At 42.4% G+C, this 19,797-nt stretch overlaps 2 protein-coding genes across 2 annotated transcripts; one reads left to right on the top strand and one right to left on the bottom strand.

Annotated features, from left to right (window-relative positions):
- The first annotated feature begins 6,172 nt into the window (after nt 1–6,172).
- Nucleotides 6,173–10,102, top strand: LOC136427533 (uncharacterized). Its single transcript, XM_066416494.1, has 2 exons — nt 6,173–6,369; nt 6,788–10,102. The coding sequence occupies exons 1-2, from the start codon at nt 6,231–6,233 to the stop codon at nt 7,504–7,506; spliced, it is 858 nt and encodes a 285-aa protein (XP_066272591.1). The 5' UTR covers nt 6,173–6,230; the 3' UTR covers nt 7,507–10,102.
- Nucleotides 7,820–11,401, bottom strand: LOC136427532 (ATP-dependent DNA helicase RecQ-like). The gene is made up of 3 exons (XM_066416493.1): nt 10,703–11,401; nt 10,228–10,310; nt 7,820–9,722 (listed from the first exon to the last, which is right to left on the bottom strand). Exons 1-3 carry the CDS (start codon nt 11,209–11,211, stop codon nt 8,503–8,505), a joined length of 1,812 nt encoding a protein of 603 aa, XP_066272590.1. The 5' UTR covers nt 11,212–11,401; the 3' UTR covers nt 7,820–8,502.
- Nucleotides 11,402–19,797: the final 8,396 nt, after the last annotated feature.

Here is a 19,797-nt window from a genome sequence, read left to right as displayed (position 1 = left end):
AATTTGTTAGAACATTTGTTTATTCGACGTGAGAATATCAAATCAGCCATTTTTCAGTGATGTCATTATTCTAAGTATGCAACCTAAGCAACACATTTATGTCAGTAGTAAGACATACATACATATCAAAAATTAAACTTAGTAAAAATAACTAGCAGGTCACCAGTTAACATATTTGTAACTATTATTAAATACTACACTAAATTTACAATCATGGAACTGATAGTAACAACATAAATATTCTAATCGTAAGTAACAATATAATGATTCAAGTATGACATACAAAAAAATTAAACTAAACTATAAACAACTAGATAGATTGAAAAAAAACATCATGTTGTATCTTTTAACAGTTTGTATGGTGTCTTGTACTAAACATAATGTGCGTACAAGGCCTCCTATTCTTGCACTTTGACCTCCCCCCTTCATGTTCTTCACAGGAAAGTTGATCTCTAGCACACACTTTGCATAAACTTTCTCAACTTGCTGTGCCCTGACTGATGGTGAATAAACATCAGCAACGTTGTCCTCAGTGATGCTCCGGACTTTACCCACAAACAGCCCTGTATTGAAGGCCATGTCCACCAGCTGGTTAGCCTTAAGGGGCTTGGGTGGGTAAGAGTCCGGAGCATGCTGGACAGTCTGTGTTTGATGCTCTTCCCGGTCTACTTCGTTGTCTCAACCTTGTCCTCTTTGTTCTTACGCTTACTCTTGGAGGTTGGCGTCCTGAAGATGGGCGCTTTCTCTTGACTTCACCATTGATCCATGTGACCAGCTCTCCCTCCTAGGCCTGTGAACAGATTACATGGTTTGTGAGGTTTTTATCCAGAGAAACATTTCTCACATGTCTAAAGAAAAGCCACTGCTCTAAACGACAATACAGCACATTTCTGACTACAGGAAGGATACCATTGCTTCAAGATATTCATAGCAATATTTGTCACCAAGGTGTTACAATGTGATCTTACAGATAAGGATATCAGTATATAATAGTGTATTTCAAATTTCTTCGATTTTGTTCCTTTTCGTGAAAAAACAAATTTCAATCTTCTGCCAGGGTTGTTTACCTAAAAATGCCATTATCAAGACCTGTCATTAGGACGCGTCTCCAAGCATAAAAAATGTTAGTAAGTTAATGTGTAACTGCTTTGAAGAGATTATTGCATTATACCTTGCACTCTTCCATTGTGTCTACTCCATGTGGACACCATCTCGTCCTTAAAGGAGGCCGGCTCATCCGTTTCAGACATCTCGAGCAGAAGCACTTCCAGCACATCTTGACCCTCGGCATCTGAAAATCATATTCGAATGCAATCAATGATGGGTGATATAAACTAGTGATATTGCAAGGACATTATGCAGTCTTGGGATGGTGCCATGGGAAATTACCTTCTACTTGACGTGTAAGTTGTGCATTGGTTCATTTGTTTCACCAAGATGCCCTTTAGGCCACGGTATTTAAATTTCTTGGCAGACGGATTTGTTGAAAAAAATGCTATATTGGGAAATAAACGTAAAACAGAATCTTAGGAAAGTTTGTACTTTGGTGCACACAGTTTCATGGAGTAAACAGGGCAGGTGTAAGTTTTTATCCCAGCCTTCGGTTTAAATGATGTCAATTTTGCTAAAATAGAAATTAAAAAAAACCTGCCAAACAGTACACTGCATTACATTAATGAGGCTTAGCAGCACAAATATGTTAGCCTGAGTACCAACCTCCGTAGTGACCGCTGGCTGAATAGAATTCGCTTGCTAACCACGGAGTCTGACCCTGCGCGTATCCGTAACGGCTGTCTCATTATTATGAATGAGGGGAATTCGAGCTGCGTTCGGTGGGCGGGGCCTCATTTGATTGGATGACCTGCGAAACCGATAGTCCAATGACGCGGCTCCATTTCCCACGTGACCTTGTTGTTTTCCTGAGGTCAGGATAACGCGCGAAATTTTCACATGGATGTGCGTAGTGCCATTTTTCGTTCAAAGGTGTCTCTATTGCCCTGTTCGGGTCCAGTTTCGAAAGAATCGCAATGGCAACAGTTCTTAGAACCTACCCGTTACGAAGAACAGTGTGGCATGGGTATGAAATTCCCAAAAAGACCGCAGAGAGATGGCGACATCTGCTTCGTGCTCTGCGTGTTTGGCGAAATCGAAAGCCCCTCCCCCTTTTGCAGACTGTTGTCGTTTCTGTGGAAAAGATCTTCGGATCAATGGCCAGCTGAAGAACATGCGGAAGATATTTGACATACCGACGCCGACAATAACGACGTCAGGCGAGAAGAAGCCACCCGAGAAGCCCATCTTTCAGCAGCTAGCTGATGTCGGTGTCATTCTTCACAAAAGGAAGGATGCCTCCGAGCGATTATGTTTGAAGTGTCACGGTGAAATCGCGAAGGCGAAGAAAGGCTTTGATCTTCTACAAAAGTGGAGAGCAGTAGACGACAACGAGAGAGCAGTAGACGAGAGGCAACCATCAGATCTCCAGAAAACGCCAGAAAGACCAGAAAAGCGGGCGAGAGACACTCCCTCCAAGACACCGAGGGCGGTAAAAAAGAGACTCAGCCAAACTTCGCCTTCAAAGCCACCCAAGGCGCCGCCTACGGCGGCTACTAAAAGGAAAAGTGATACAAAAGTAAGGGTTTTCATTTTCTTTCTTGTTCTAAACGTCTAATTTGACTATATGCTGTAGATAAAAAGACCAATTTCCACCCCCGTCGACATTGTTTACGTTTTAACTTAGTATTTTGAAATTCTGTAGCCTGGAATTCGTCCCCCCCTCCCCCTCCCCAGATGTGTTACTAACACACGGCAAGTACACATGTTGATATTGCTCAAAGCCTCAAACCGAGACCGCACAAAATTGTTTTCATGTCACCGGAGTCTTTAAAAGCCGTATATTTTGGAGACTGCTTTGGAAATATAGTAAAGGATTAGTGGATCACAAACTTTCTGTCCGGTTGTGTCTATGTGTCTACTCTACTCTACATATTGGTAGACACATTGATACTCAAGTCTTGCTTGCTCACTTGTTTATTTTTGCTTACATACTAGATTGTCTTTGGGTTCAGAAAGAAACTTTGAGAAACCACACAAAATGTTCACTGGAGTCATATTCATCTTTTTTTTGATTGAGACTTAAGTTCCAGGATATCTGAATGAAAGGACATTGTTATGATCATTGTACTTGTCATTTTTTGTGTGTCCATGTTAAATGATAAAACATACCAATGCTTACACATGTAGCTATGCCACCACATGTTTAACATCTTGCCAATATATTAATGTTACTCGGTGTTAGTAATGGATTGGTATTTTGTATTCAATAGAGGAATATTTGCCCTTCCCTACCAAAACAGGGAGTATGCATATGGATTTCAAATGAATATTTCCTATCATCATTGATGGAATAAATTAACATGTATGCTGTGTTATTATGGGGATCTTGTTTTCTAATTTGTGGAAAGATGCAGTTTGTTTGTTTGTTGACTATGTGCAATATGTATACTTTCAGGTCACGGTGACTTACCCTTCAAGAGAGGACAACATCAAATGCAAAGGGGTCAGAGCAAGCATTGTGGAGAACATCGCCAGAGGAGAATTCAAGACAGCAGCAAGGATGATGTTCACATGCGAGGGATTAGTAGAGGAGATAAAAAAGCAGTCACTGAACCTTCTGGAGGAAGAGTGTAAAACACTGACTGCCAAGAAAAGTAACTTCATGTTGAGAAAAACAAGTACAGAAGACATGATGAACTTTTCCCTAGATGAACTCCATGCCGACTTAAAGCGACTGTCACCATTCCTTGCGTCCATCCTTAGTACAGTGTCTAACAAGTCAAAAAACCACATATGTGCGAGTGCTGCAGTCGCCATACGAGGCCGGAACAACCACCTCTCAGCATTTGCCCACTACATCAACGCTGTTCTGGAGTATGGAGGGGCAAAGACAGCTGTCTTCACTCGATTGTGTCAGTTCGGCATCAGTACAACACAAGAAAATGCACGTATGAAGCAGAAAGAGTTGGCCAGCACATGTGGAAGGGATTTACAAGCCATGAAGATGAGGTTGTCGGCTTATGCTGTGGAAAAGGTGAAAGCATGTGTTGCAGATGGGAAGATGGACACGCATGCTGGAGATGGGAAGATGGACACGCATGCTGGAGATGGGAAGATGGACACGCATGCTGGAGATGGGAAGATGGACACGCATGCTGGAGATGGGAAGATGGACACGCATGCTGGAGATGGGAAGGTGGACACGCATGCTGGAGATGGGAAGATGGACACGCATGCTGGAGATGGGAAGATGGACACGCATGCTGACAGCTCTGATTACACACACATGTTCAACCAGCTTACTCTCACGAGTGAAGATTTTAGTGATCTCGCAATCGGCTTCCTGACTCCTCCTACAGAACTTGAATCCACTCCACCACTTGAATCCACTCCACCACCGACCTACAGTATCATTTTCGACAACCTGGACTTTCACAAACAAACACATCACCAGTCAGAAACCAACCGCAACCAATCAATCCACTGGACTCACCACATCGCTGTTCAGGATCGGATTTCTACCCATCATCTCCCCAACAATGAACCTACTAAGCCCCTTCCACTCTTCCAATTAGGAGACTGTCTACCCACACCAGAAATTGAAGCTCACATGCGTAATGAATCCATAATCCTGGGTAGCAGAATAATCACACAGCACATGCCAGCTTTCAAAAAGTTAGCACCTGTTGTGATTTACCATATACCACATGAGTACTCAGAGACCATGTCAGAGCAGTCAACTGAGGTGAGCTACATATAATATTGCTTGAATGTGAAAGTCTTGGAATTTGTTGCAGTCAGTCATGCTAAATTAATGATTTATATTAAACTTTATGTACATAAATGTGTTGACGATAATCAAGTAAATTGTCTTCCATCGCTTTGTATCCCTGTACATCTTCCTGAACTCTCATATCAATACCTGCTGGGTACACTTAAGATTGTTATGAATCCTAATCTGTGAACAATTGATAGCTTGTCATGTTTTTATGCTGTATATGATAATGAATAATATGTATGTTCAATATAGCATTTCTTTACAAGTTCTTCTGTATTTTCAGTTTCCTCTTGGGCTGCTTTTCAAGAACGAGAGTATCAGCTCGGATCTCGTTGACATTCTACAACACATGCAGAGAGAGTAAGTGTTGTGCACATATGCTTACCTGTTACTGCAATGCTTACCTTCAGTTAGTCTATTGCTGTTTGGTCTTGAGGGATTAGCTGTTTGATCCATCCTCCAAGTCCATATACGCTTGCAAAACTCTCATCAGTCTTTGTATCCCTCCACCAAATGGTTAGGCAATCTATATTTTTTTCAAAACCAAACCTTTTTTATTATCCTTTGTGGATTGATTCCAACAAGTAATGCTGTCACATTATGTATATTGAGCCAGCGGTCACTACTGAGGATGGCACTCTGGCTACATCTTTCCAAAAATTTTCATAAAAATAGTCCTGACTGATGTCCAGGCAGATGGGGGACTTTTTTTTAATATGGTTTGCACATGTCTTAGATAGGTTCTCTATCTGCTTGAATATAGATCCAAAGCCTTGTACATAAATAACTTAAATGATAGTACCAATGAATGTCATTCTTCTCTTCAGGCAGAATCAATGATTCTCTGTGTAGGCATGAATAAGCACACACAAGTAACAGTGTAGAAAATTAGTTTATTTCTTGTTTTATCTTCAGATATGTCCCAAGAACACCAATGGGACTGCTCAGCGTTCCCGTCGGTGGAGACCGGTTGACAGAAGGCAACAGCAGGGGTGTACAGTGGGCCTTTGGGAACGGCGAGACACCTGAAGACAGACTTGAGGGCTTAGACATCAAATTTGAAGACTGGCATGCCAAAAGGAATGCATTCGGGGTTAGTAATATTTGATCCCTAGTAAAATGGTAGCCTGAATACCAGCCTTCGTATTGCCCGCTGGCTAAAAAAAATTTGCTAGCAAGCGAATTTTTTTGAGCCAGCGGTCACTACGGAGGCTGGTACTGAGGTCCAATGCAATCTCAAGATACATCTTTTGTGCTTTCCCATAACAGGCATTTCACAGGAATGCAAGGACTGCCAATCATCCCAATTAATGTTCTTTGTTTATGGCATTTGCAGATCCATGCCAAAATCTTCCTCAAGGAAAACTCAGCACGGGACCATGGGACTTTGTTCGCAAACATGAACAGAGTGAAATGCAGCAATGCAAAGAAAGGCCCTCACCATGCTTACAATGCCTACAAGGACTTTGTCAGGAAGGACACCTCTGCCCTCTTCATTGCGGCAGCAATGGAGGTATTCGGAATGGACAACATGGAAGGTGATTTATAAAATTTCTACATTAGATACACTGCTTAATCATTTAAAACTTATATGTTCTGTAAGAGGCTTTATAAATATCATTGTAATGTACACGTATTTAGCTACAGCCTGAGTACCATCCTCCATAGTGGCCACTGGCTCAATGCTTTTCGCTTGGAGCCGTGGTTATCAAGCGACAAGCATTTAGCCAGCGGTCACTACAGAGGATGGTACTCAGTCTAATTTAGCTAGTACTGTAGTAGTAGAAGTTCTTATGGACAATTTGGTGGTCTCGTTAGTTGTAGGGTTGAATTTTGAGTAGGCACATAGATCACTGTATCTACAAAGACAAGTCATGTAATTACATTAAGATGACTACATGCCAGTTTGCAATAACATTTCTAAAGCTATCAGTGCTTGTTCATTCTGTCTTCCAGATGTGCCCAAGGACTTTCCCCATGACATCATGGACAAGACCAAGGAGGAGCAGCGAAGCTGGCTACACAGCAAGGTCGCCCAGGTTGTGGATAAGTTTGTCACAACTACTGATATAGCCAACATGATGGACATCTACAACGGGGTGAGCAAGGCGTCACAGCCCCGGCAAAGGGAGGAGCTGAGCTGTAGGGAGCCTGAGTGCCATCGGAAGTTTGTTTACCCCAAGAGCAGGCTGACCCATGAGCAGAAATGCCATGGGTTAGACTTTGGGGAGACTCCTGACAGCCACAAGGAAGAGCCCACTGCTAAGTCTTCCCCTCGTGACTACAAGAAAGAACACACTGAGGCAAGACTTAGCTTTGGGTTTTTCCTTGAGAACATGCAGGATGCCGTCAAAGAGGGGGACGGTGAGAGATTGATAAGACTATATAGAGTTGCTTTGCTCTTCTACAGAGCATATGGTCATACCCAGTATGCATACAGCACATTACTCTTGCATGCTCAAGTCAATGCTGTGCTTTCTCCAGCAAAAGCCCACAGTCTCAAATGGAACAGATTTTTCAACGGGAAGGGTGGGAAGGGAAAAAACATCCCCTTGGACTTGCACTTGGAACATTTGAATAATTTCCTAAAGTCGTTCTTGAAAGGTATGGGTCCAAATCTCTCAGAAGCGAGTGCTGATAGAGTAAGTCTCTGGGACCACTCAGAAAGATTTTAGACAATGTAGACAAAGAGCTGAGAGTTTCCAGCCCCTCTGGATACCATCACAGTGCCTCAGAAACTCAAGACATTCTGGCACTAGTGGAGGTTATCAGGGAGGCAGACCTCTTCAACTTCACTGCTGGCCGGGCATTTGGTGCCTTCCCAAACTTTGACAGAAATCTACTAGCCCGCATCAAGTATGCTGACTTGTGGGAGTGGATCAAGGCCAGATTAAAGCTTTGGAACACAAAATACTACTAGTAGTACCTGTAATGCTTGGGTCACATCTTCAATGAGGAAATAGAAAGTGAGCAAGACTGACACTGATGTGAAATGACACCAATTTATTATTATTTCTGTATCTCTTTTCACTGTACATTGTACATAAGGATATGGTCAACTTTCACTCTAGTACTGGTATCATTGTATGATTTCTACAAATTTGCTATTTCAAAAAGCAAATATGATAGTAAAACACAGTGTTAATCAATGGAAAATGAATGTCAGTGAGTCATACAGGGTGCGAAATACCTGGTTGCACGTTGCACAGTGCAACAAGATTTCGGTTGGCGCAAGTTAATTCCAAACCCAGGTAGCGCAGTGTGCAACCTTATATTTTGAGCCAAAGATTTCAATCGGAGCCCTGGAAGCTCACAAAACAGTGTCACTCTCATAAAATTCGGTAAATCTTCAATTGAAATAAAGAAATCAACACTTTTTCGTTTTAAACAATCCAAAACCCTTCATAGATCGTGGAATTTGAGCTGAAAAAGACAAAAACACACTGCCCTCAGCTAAACAAGATGTTGTTAGGTCAATGGGAACACAATACTATCTAATATATATTTTGAAATGTTAGTAGTATTATACGCTACATACGAGCTTGATTTGAAGAAATCGGTGAATGTTGCTGGAGCAACCTGAAATTTGGATGTGCAACCTAGCATTTGCCCTTGGTTGCAACATGGGCAACCTGGCGCAAAAAAGTATTTCGCACCCTGGTCATACCGTACTATAGGACAAAGTCTGCCAAACTGTCTTGATCAGAGTCACTATCATACAGTGAACTGACATCATTATCAAAGTTATCAGGCCCATCAAAGTACCCGGGATAATCTATATCTGGGTCCTCAAAAGATTCTAAAACTGATGCCTCGACATACTCGATGTCTCCGAAAACCTCGTACATGATTCGGAGAATTTCTTTGGCATGTTCTCCGTAGAAGACAGGGAGGTGAGTGACAATGTAGTCAAGGTCAAAAATGTGGGTACAGTTGTCAACGACTAGATCAATCAACTCGTCGCTAAAACCAGTGCACGCCTCAGCATTGGTATACAGATGTGTTGTATTGGCTAGCAAGTAAGTCCGATAATCCTGCAGATTTTCCCTGATCAGAATTCTGTCTTCTGGATCTACATTTCTGTATCTAGTAGGTAACTTTACAATATTAATGAAGGATTCAGAAGATGGGAATGGAGTTTCACATGCTTCACCTGCACATGTACATGTCCTGTGACAGTGTGTGCAACATTTGTGGCCAGGTTCCACACTGATTGGGCTGTCTTCAAACAGACCATATAAAGCCTTACGGAGGCAGTCACTTGGACTTGTCTTCAATAAACCCTTAACAGCCTTATCAACATTGATTAGCTGTACCCCATGGTAGTACAATACTGCATTGACAAATGACCCACCACGGCCAGCTCTACCAACTTGCTGGAGTATACCTTCTGCATCCTCTGGTGGGCCGTACATTATCACATACGATATATTTGGGAAGTTCAGTCCCATACTTAGAGAAGTAGTCGCAATAACAACTCTACAGTTGCCATCACCATTCAGTGAGGAAGCAGCATACTGCTTGTATTTGGGCAGGGTGTTGCCCTGGTATATGCCAATGAAACAGTTTTTCATTCTGCGTTTAGGGTCTCCATCCACCCAGGCATCTTGTCCCAGCTCTGAAAGCAGGTACTGATGTACATCACCAGTTGTTTTTAGTGAACGACAGTAGATGATCATCTGCGGTGCAGCAACACCATCATCTCTTACCGTCTTAACTACCCAGTCAAAGCATTTCATATTATTCTTCGGCAGTTTTACAATACTCAGTCTTATGTTTTCTTTGTTTGGGGATACAGTTATCCTCCTTGCTCCTTGCATGTTCAGCAGGCTGATGACCCTCTCTCTAGACTGGGTGTCTGCTGAAGCTGTCAATGCCAGGATTGGAGTATCTGTAAAATAGTAACAAACATGATGGTAGAAACTTTATACAACAGAATAATTATCAAGTGAATGTACTAGTGCCATGCCTGTCAAACAGCTGCTCTAGTGTCTACATGTTCTAGTGTAATGACGCCTGTACACTTTATGCAATGTAAATACTAGTAGTGTGATCCCTTTACGACTTCATTCACTTCCAATCAATCATTGTGTATTTAAGAAGATTTTCTGTTATGTAAAATCTGTAAAGATGTAAGTGTAAGAACTACATATGATATGCTCCAGTAGTGTACATGTCTGTTACTACATGTTAGAAGTATGTACCTCAACATGCATCTGTTACATCCTGGAATAAATTCTAGGCTTATTGAAATGTATTCCTCACAAGTCACATCTAGTATGATCTACTTTTCTATTTTGAACATACACAGCTTTAGGAGATAGACAACACTGAAATGACTTTACACTTATCCCAAACGACAGCAACATATATACGTTATACAGTAATAATTTTACCTTCTCTGACAAGCGATCGCAGCTCACCCAACCGACTGAAGCTTTCCCGAAAGGCAGGACTTCCCTCTTTCGTAGATTGCCCCCTACAAGTGCATAACAAACGAAGATTAGATCATTTGTTTGGGATTCTTGCAAGACAATTAAATAAGTATATGAATATGTATATGACTTGTAAAGTTGTATCAAGTTAGCTTGGGGGCAAAATCATTCACAAGAGTTAGATAATTTGCAGACACCGTTACACTGTAAAACTACATCCTACGGATACACCATTTTTAGCAAATTGGAACTCATTTGATCTAATTTGGGCTCGTTTATGTCAAAACTGTTAGTATCGATCAGTTTTAGAATGTATACTTACGAGTAGCCCACAACCGAAACCCCACGGCCACACCATTTCAACATCGGATGGAGGCTTACAAACAAAGGCCTTACTTTAAATAAGTCTCGGTAGAAAAGAAATGATAATATGTACCATTTGTAGGTCACGTGGACTTCGTCGACAACAATCCCCACAAGGTTCTGTCGGTAACGGGGAGACGACAGCAGATCCCTCCACTTGTCGTTTAGTATCCAGTTCTCGGGGCCGCCGAAAACAAGCTCGACATTCCCCCTCATTATCTCCTCGTCGTTTTTGCCCAGCTGCGCGGCCGAAACACCGAATTTCGGAGCCTCATTTACCTGGTCTTCCATCAGCGCTACCAGTGGAGAAACAATAATGACGATGGGATTTTCCACGCCACGAAATAGAGAACTGTCCTTCATCGCCGCTAGTTTCTTGCAAACGCGAGGCAAGAGTTGATATATCAAACTCTTGCTATATCCGGTTGGTAGCAGGGCCAGAACGTCTTCCCCGTTCACAAAGGATTTTAGAGCATCTTTCTGTTCACATTTCAGCTCCGATATCCCGTCAATTTCAGCTACAACAGACGAAATAGCTTCGTCGATCTGGAGAGCCCGGGCGTTCACTGCCGCGGCAGCCATGTTGATGATAATAGAACGCGAGAACGCCGTGACGTTTGGGCTTGGGAGGGGCTTAGACCAATCAGCGAGCTCGTTCAAAATCTAAACGAATATCTGAAAAACAGCCGTTACGGATACGCGCAGGGTCAGACTCCGTGGTTAGCAAGCGAATTCTATTCAGCCAGCGGTCACTACGGAGGTTGGTACTCAGGCTACAAATATGTTTATACCTTGAAGTTTACATTATAAAGTATTACTGCTTTATTGTTCGCAAGCACTTTGCCACCATGGATGACAGACTAACACAATTGTCAGAAGTTGCTGTTATGGCCTTCATTGCACAACATAGACTGCTTTATCCTGCATTACTGTGTATCTCCGAGCAGGCGAATCTACTCGGACTCGCTCCTGCTGTCTCCAGCCTTCATAAAGTTCTTAATGGTGGTGAAAGAGTACGTGGATACGTCAAACATAAGGCCCCTCAGAATGTCCCCCCTATTCTGACTCTCCTTGTGGTTTGTGTGTGGACTGAGAATGATGACCATCTCCCTTTGCTACTAGCTGGTCCTAAGTCAAGGTGTCATGTGTCACAGTGGCAGAGAAGACACGTCAAATTCATGTGGCCAGCTCACTGTTCTAACTACCCTGTCATGCGATTTTCATGGGAGACCGCTGGAAAGCTTCTTACCTTAATTAAGCTTGAAGCTGTGGGTCACCGTCCGAGGGAAGCTGAAAGTTGGCATGGGAAGGGCGTCTCTCTGCACTGGGTGCGGTGCCGAAAGCTTGCTCCCCAGTAGTGGGTCCTGGCGCATGTGGTGCAATCGCGGGATGATTAATGTGCAACTGGTGAAAAGCCCACACTTCCCGTAACGTTTGCGAACTGTTGTCTGGCGGAACGAAGTGCCTCTTCAAAAGTCTGAACTTCTCATATGCTCTGGTAAAGTTTGTGGTCGTCAAGTCCTGCTAGTGGAGGTTGCTGTCTTTGAGCACTTGGTACTCCACAAAAACAATGGCTGGTGCGATGCTAGCTGGCGGGGTGGCGCTGCTGAAAGTAGTACAGTGCCCCATCATGTGAGGGACACAAACTCCTCCACCACCGACCTGCACAAAGGCAAGGCTTTTCCGTGGACCACCACGTACACCAGCGACTCGTCACTTTTTGAGGACCAGTTCTCCACAATTAAGTGGTCATTGCTCTCTTCTTGCTATGCCTCATTTCTTCTGTGACGCTGTCCTCGCCCTATAAGTAAGAAAATATTAGAATGTATGTTTTGGTGATTTTTAATAAATATGCAATTTTTAAGCAGATGTACCTGCCAATGAACCCAACCTCACACCAGTTTGATTTAATTTGAAGATAATAATCCAGACAGCTCCTGTTTTTCTCCTGACAGTATACAGGTGGGCATAACAGCTATTTCAATGCAGTGGCAGATGCTGCGCCTGCTTAGTTCTCTTAGAATAGGACAAAAAAAGATGGAATTGACCATGTTTTGCATAGTTAGTCCCCAGTCTTCAACGTGCAAAACTATAATTGAAACTGGTGTATTAAACGAGACATTACCTTGAGGTACTCAATCAGCAAGCATGTCCTTCAGCGGAAGAGGTGGTGAGCATTGCCCTTTGAACAACTCAGTCAGGATCTGGAGGGTTTTCCTCATCTTTTTGTCTACAGATGCAAATAGAGAATGTCATTCGGCACAACTTTCTTATGTGACCTTTTTTCCCGCATTGGTGACAGGTGACACGATGAGGGCATTCGTGGAATTTAGATACTCCGCCTTACATGATTTTCAGTTGATTTGTTGTCCATCGTGGAAAACTGTCACGTCTATATCCGTCAGTGATGTTGCATCTGTAGGAGTATACTATAGCTGGTATAATGCTGAAAGGGGTTGGTGATCCTCAACACATAACAGAATCTGTGCCCCGAGTACAGGTGCTGAAAAGGCGAGTCCGCATTCCTGTTCCTCTTTTGGTGTCTCATGACCTCTGTTGTCCTTTCAGCTCTTGAGTCCACCCACTGGGCGACTTCTTCGTCAGTTACGCTGTGCGGAATTCCATAAATTGAAATCCTGATTTCAGATTTCTTCAATCCGGTCTTCTGGAAGTCTAAAATTCCTTGTGCCAACCACCACTCGCCCGACACTGATTGCTTTAACCTTAGCGTCTAGGCAGGCAAAGTTAATCACCCACGTGCGTTTTTGGCTCAAAAACTGAGCGCCTAGGATTTCTTCGGGTTTAATAGCGTCAGTCAGCTCGTTACGAACTGTGCTGTACAGTGCTTCAACTATATCGAATTCTGACATCATTGGCATACCAACTGCGTCGATTTTGACCCAAAGGTTGGTGTCTTGGAGCCTTGAAATGTCGTCACGCGCCGCCATCTTTCCTGTCGGAATAGCCCTCCCACTCGGTGAGAAACTGGCCACAAAGCTAGTCCAGGGTTGAAAGCAGGGTATTCCGAGGTAGCGACGACAGTCAGCATGCTTGAACTTGGCGAAGAGGTAGCTCCGTGTTCTCTTGGACGGACGAGACCATCGTGTGTTACTTTCCTCCCACCACCGGCTTCGTTGATAGATCAAATTCTGACGTTCGACGTCAGGAAGTGTTGCCAGGTGATATTGATCCACCACAGGCGGTTGTGCAAACTCGCAGCTGGATACAAAAAAAAATTACGCTCACTTAGTAAACAGTCTTAACAAGTAGACGACAATAACATTTCTTTTACCCGCATCCTGTTTTGATTGTGCTGTCATCAATTGAATAACAGAAAAGGTCCCCATGTCATGAAAATCCTGTGCAAATGAATGTAGAGCCCTGTTTAGAGTCACGAAATATACAATCCGTTCAAGTTCAATATTGCCTGTGATGCCAGTATACCATGTGAAATAATGTACAGTGATTCAAGGAAAGAACCTACCATTCAGTTATAGGTGGTTTTTGAATTACCTGTAAAAGTCGGCCAAGAGCTGAGCATAACTGGCTGGCGATCACCAAACAACATCATCATACACCCAGATTTGTGTTCTCTCAGCTGCTGAGCAAACGCGCTGAGCGACACGCGGGAGTTGGCAGCATGGACTACCATGTTATCATCCTCATCTTCCCGCTCATGGTGACGCTGGCGCCAGTTGTAAGCACGCTCAAAGTCGTCAATGCTGCCGCAATCGTCAAAGATGCCCTCTAGTTCGTCTGGCATGTGCATGTTGTGCTGTACCGCCTGACCCGCCAGTAAGTACTGTGAAAAAAGAAACGGAACAGATTGCGGTTGGAAAGTTTAAGAGATATATGTGTGTGTGAGTGTGTGTGTGTTTGGGTTTCCGGACTATTGTAGTCCACATAGCTCAAGAACCTCATGCTGGATTACGACAATATTTGGTATGCAAGCGGATGAAATTCAAGGTCTATTTTGGGCCCCCTGGTATGTGACCTTGGTACTGTAGTAGAACTTCCGTTTTGGTATTTTTTGACACATGGTGTTGTTTTGTCGGTTGCAGATAGCTTGTGATGTAATGAAGACGTGGTGCAGATTTCAGCTCCATAGCAGCTTGCTCTGGAACTGCAAGAGCGTTATTGTGCATAGGCGCAGAAAGGAAGAACGGATTTCCATGACATTTTGTATGCTTATACCTTGATGTAGTGCACACAGGGCAATGCTGCTCTCTGTTGTTGTTTCGTGTATATGAATCAGCCTTTGGGGCGCACATGAGCCTTGTGTTTAGGGATGATTGTTTTATTCACAAGCCTCTTAAATACCTTGACTTTGTCGGGGAGAGTGTTTGATCCAGGCAGGTAAAAATTGAATATCTTTAGCAGCTCTTCCATCTTCTTTTCTGAAAGGGTGGTTGAGGTATACCACGCAGCTAGCACTCCTATGCAGGTTTTCAGGTCAGCAGGGAAAAGCGTTTCAGGGTCATCGGGGTATAGTAGCGCGTTTGGATCTGGATCATTTTCAACGGGGTCATCTGCACCCAAATACTCATCTTCGTCACTACCATCATTGTCTTGGCCCTGATTACCATCATCGCTGTCATGACTACTAGAATGATCGTTGTCACCTTCACCATTTACGTCATCATTGGACTCGCACTGAGCCGTTCCAGAGGTTGTTACTACAGTTTCCTTATCAGCAGAATGGTCCATTTCCTGAGAATCGGGACCGCCCAGATCATCGTCATCTTCAGTGTCAAGTCCAGAGGACTGAGAAAATATATAAGAAAAAGTCATCGAAACAGTACCGGACAATGTGAACTTCCACATCCTAAGGGGAGCAGCATATTAAGCAAGTGTTTTGTTATTTCCCTTTTTCTAGCTTTTGTACTTGAAAGTTCGGGAAAAATTACCTTGTTTCGAAAATCGACCTACTGGTGGTAGCAATCACAGGCTATGGAACAAAAAAGTTTGCATGACGGTGGCTATTGCCTGGCTAACTATGTCCTGTGGTCTTCTGTCTGGTGTTGCATCAACGCTGCGCATGGTCCGTTCTGCAATTTCATACGTCTCTTTCTTGTACCCCTCAATGTTGGCCAGTAACCTTGGGATCTCTATGGTGGTGGCAGTGGTGTTTGCAGAAGGGGAAGGCTCATTATCGAGTAACTTCAGTCCCAGGAGGTCAAAGTCACCGTCATCTTCAGTTTCCAAACTTGATGGAGCACATCCGTCATAGCTTTCAAATGTGCCTGCAGGTCAGCAGAGCTGATAGTGCTGCTTCCCGTGGTGTCCAGGCCAGCCTTGCATTGCGCCCTCTTCTGCTCGATTACCACTTCACGAAGGGAGTTGAGGAGTGAGATGCTCTCCTTCTGAACCACAACAATGTTTTCCATTCAAGAACATCCTCATCCCTCAAAGCACCTAACTCCCTTGTTTTTGAAGGCTCATCTCGTGCGACATACACATCTGTTGTTTGTTTCATCTAGCGAATGCGATTTTCTTTGCCCCACCGTGCAATAGTGCAATACTCTTTCTGTACTGAATGGCGGACAGAGTCGGATGTTTAACCCGAAGCTAAGCATACTGACTGGTCTCGGACTCTGTCCATGCACCACGGAGACAGGTGTCCAACCACGGTGCATTTGCCTCTAGTTCCCTGCTGAAGTCTGTCAGCCTGAACTTCTGTAGGTCTTCAGGTTTTGCTTTGCCGAGGATGGAGCCAGCAGCCATTGTGTTGCATTCACGTGTGATACTCTCTGAAACTTTAACTTGCAAGGCTGCAGCCATGCTTCTGTGCTCAAGCACGCTCTTCGCAGCAGCACTCCACCTCCCCTCTGCTATGCATCGCTGATTTCAGCTCCCCATCCAGCGTCTTCACCATTGGCCGCGGGTCTAATGCGTACTGTATTCGCACCTTTAAAGAGAAAAAAAACGATGTAAGTTAAGGCAGATACTAAAAATCAACGCGTTTGTGCACTTTTAAATAAAGAGTACTGTCATCTCTTATCTCTTGTGGTGTCTGTATTATTTGATAACTTCAAACATTAGCATAAGTTGCAAACCATTGTGAAAGAAAAAAAAGGGCTATAAAGAATCACTTGGAAAGAGAACAATCCAACAGCACAATGATGGAACTTTTCAAATGATGCCATAGATGTTCCACAGTCATACTTCTTATCAATACAAGGTACGGGCAAGAACTTGCAATAAACTTATATTAATAAAACATTTTTTTTTAATTTTTTTTTCAGACTTCGGCCAAAGTAATGAAACAAATGTTACCTAAATAGTACAGTTAAAAAGCAATTCCGCAGTGGAAAACCGAGCTGCGTCAGGGTATTTTCAAAAGCATATTGTAATCATACAGTTCTGGCCAACAATGCACACGTTCAGCCACGAGACCCGAGATTAGAAATGCCCACTGATTTCATGACGTAAGACACAAAACAAACAACACGCCTTTAGATCACCCGACAAAAGCCTTGGTTGCACAGTAGCTTTTTTGAATTTCATCAACTAGATGTCAATTTTATGTCCCTCTCCAGTGGTCAACACACAAAAACGTTTCTACAAGGGTAAACCGAAACACAACATATCTTTTATATGTTTGTACAAAGCTACGAACTTCAACTCGGTCCTTAGGCTAAAGGCAAGGTGACGCATATGACTTACCTTCAGTGGAATATAAATCGACACAGAAATTGTTGTCATCGTTTATGTCACAAATTATGGTAACTTGTAAGAGTAACTCATTCAAATACTTAATCATAAATATTTTTTGTTAATTTTCATTTTTTATTTATTTATTCGAACATACATAAATAAATAACATACCAACATATTTACATTACTCATTCACAACTCCAAAAATAAACACAGTTACATATTGTTGCAGGAGCCATTCCCACTGGCTTTTTTGCGCTAGGGTGTGCTCCCTAGTTACATATATCTACAGGGGCCATTCCCACTGGCTTTTTTGGCTAGGGTGTGCTCCCTAGGACTTTTTTGACAGGGGTGTTTCATCCCCCCTGGATTTTCTGTGCTAGGGTTTCTTTCCTAGGACTTTTGTGCAGGGGTGTCATCCCTGGGTTTCCGTGTAGGAGGTTTTCTTCCCTGTTTTTTTTTAATATAAGACTTACCAATTCTTTGCTTTTATTACAAATTCAAAAATACATTTAAATATGAAACATATCTACATGTAAAACATTTCATGCTTTACACATTCAAATCATAATAACCGCTATACAGGCACAAAATAATGTAAAACAAAAACTACATTAACATCATATCAAACAATTACATCATATAGAAAAAAATGCAAGAACAAGCGTATATAAACAAACAACAGAAACATATACAAAGATTCATGCATCAGTACAAATACCATAAATCACAACAACAAAAACAAGCATCAGGGTAACACACCAAAAAGAAAACAATGTTAAAAATTATCAAATTTACAAATACACAAAATTAGGCTACAATACTTACTGTTACAACACCAGCCTTACAAAACAAAGAGATGACCACATTCTCATATAGACAACGCCAGGTTCACAGAAACATCATCCCTACACATACAAGAGCACAATAACATTCTTGGGTACGATAAACAACATACACCACATCTACATTTACAAAAACATCAGTTGGTTGACATTTCCACAAGTAACAGACTCAAAAACAAAGAATAAACAAACACAACATTCACAATTACAGTCATGATCACTTTTACAGCTTCACATTGAATAAATACAATTCCATACATCTGTGTCATTCCAAGGTCCCAGAGAAAAGTAGCAAAAATGTCATCTCTCATTAAATCCAATTCATTATCTTTATATTTTACCCATGATCTAAAAATCGCAAATTTGGCTAAGGTTACAACTTCGATTACAACTTTATTGACCTTTGACCCATATCTGTAGCCTAGAAAAAAACATCAACTTGTCAACCTTTATCTTTGGCTACTCACCTTCTGAGCGGTAAATTCTCTATCCCCTGCCAAAAATTCTTAAGTCTTTTACATTATATAAACATGTGTACATATGTTTCCTCTACATTATATATCCCACAAATAGGGCCGTAAACTTCACCTTTCTGATCTTTCATTTTCCATTTATTATGTTGAGCCCAACATACTGTTGGGCGCAACATATTGTGTTCGTAAGGTTTCTTTCTCCTGTCGAATCTTGTAATCGACGCAGCTCGGTCGTCCCTGTACCAATTGAGCTGAAATTTGGTATACAGGTAGAGTGGGTAAATACCCTGGGAGCCTTTTTTTTCATTTTTTCGATATTGACCTTGAAAGTGATTTTATTGAGGTTTTTCTGACCAAAAACGTACATTTTGGCCTCCTGTGCTCTGGAAATACATCCAGATGACCTGAAATTTACTATGGGGGTACATTGAACAAATATTCAAAGAATCCCATTCGCACTTTTGGCATACAACACTTCAAAATACGATTTTAGAGGGTATTCTGGGGGAGAACATCGGCTATTTTCCTCATATGGGGTCACTGACCTTTAGGTCACATCTTTATTCATCTGGCCAGGTGGACTAATTCGGTCAGCCAATGAGAGAGCGCGTTGTAACACGGATATATCAAGCTCAACCTGATTGGTTAAAATAGTCAATTTAATTAGGGGCATACTCTGACCTTTACAGACACAACTTCACTACTTCCTAGCTCCCATCATTGCGCTGTTATTGTTGTGTCCTACTGAGGTTAAGTGCAATTGAGAAGGTTCAAAACTTTTCTGGTGGTATTTTTCGACACACACGGTGTTTTTCTTATTTTAACACTGCATGGAAACAAAGATTTCCACAAGTTTGCAAGCTTGGACACTATTGTGAAACCTAACATTTCCTCGCTATGTACACGAATTTTCTCCCCCCGTGTCACCAAGATTGGACAGCAGTGCACACAATAGTGAACACAAAGTGTCCAAAGTTTCCCACCTAGGAAACATCCCGTGTCGGGACGTTGTTAATAACATTAACAATAGAGAGTTGTGAAATGCGGTAAAATTAACCTTGAGCAAGGAGGCCCTTGCTTTGAGTTATAGTTTTTGGCTAAAAATGACGTAAACGATTTCAAATACAAACATTGCAGACATACAACAAACGTTAGCCTCTATGCCACAGTCGCTTTTTGCATGGGGAGGGAAA

This window comes from Branchiostoma lanceolatum, chromosome 2 (assembly GCF_035083965.1).
Source record: "Branchiostoma lanceolatum isolate klBraLanc5 chromosome 2, klBraLanc5.hap2, whole genome shotgun sequence".
Taxonomy (NCBI): Eukaryota; Metazoa; Chordata; class Leptocardii; order Amphioxiformes; family Branchiostomatidae; genus Branchiostoma; species Branchiostoma lanceolatum.
The sequence above is the reverse complement of the archived record's forward strand: the minus strand, read 5'-3'. Positions and strand labels throughout refer to the sequence as shown.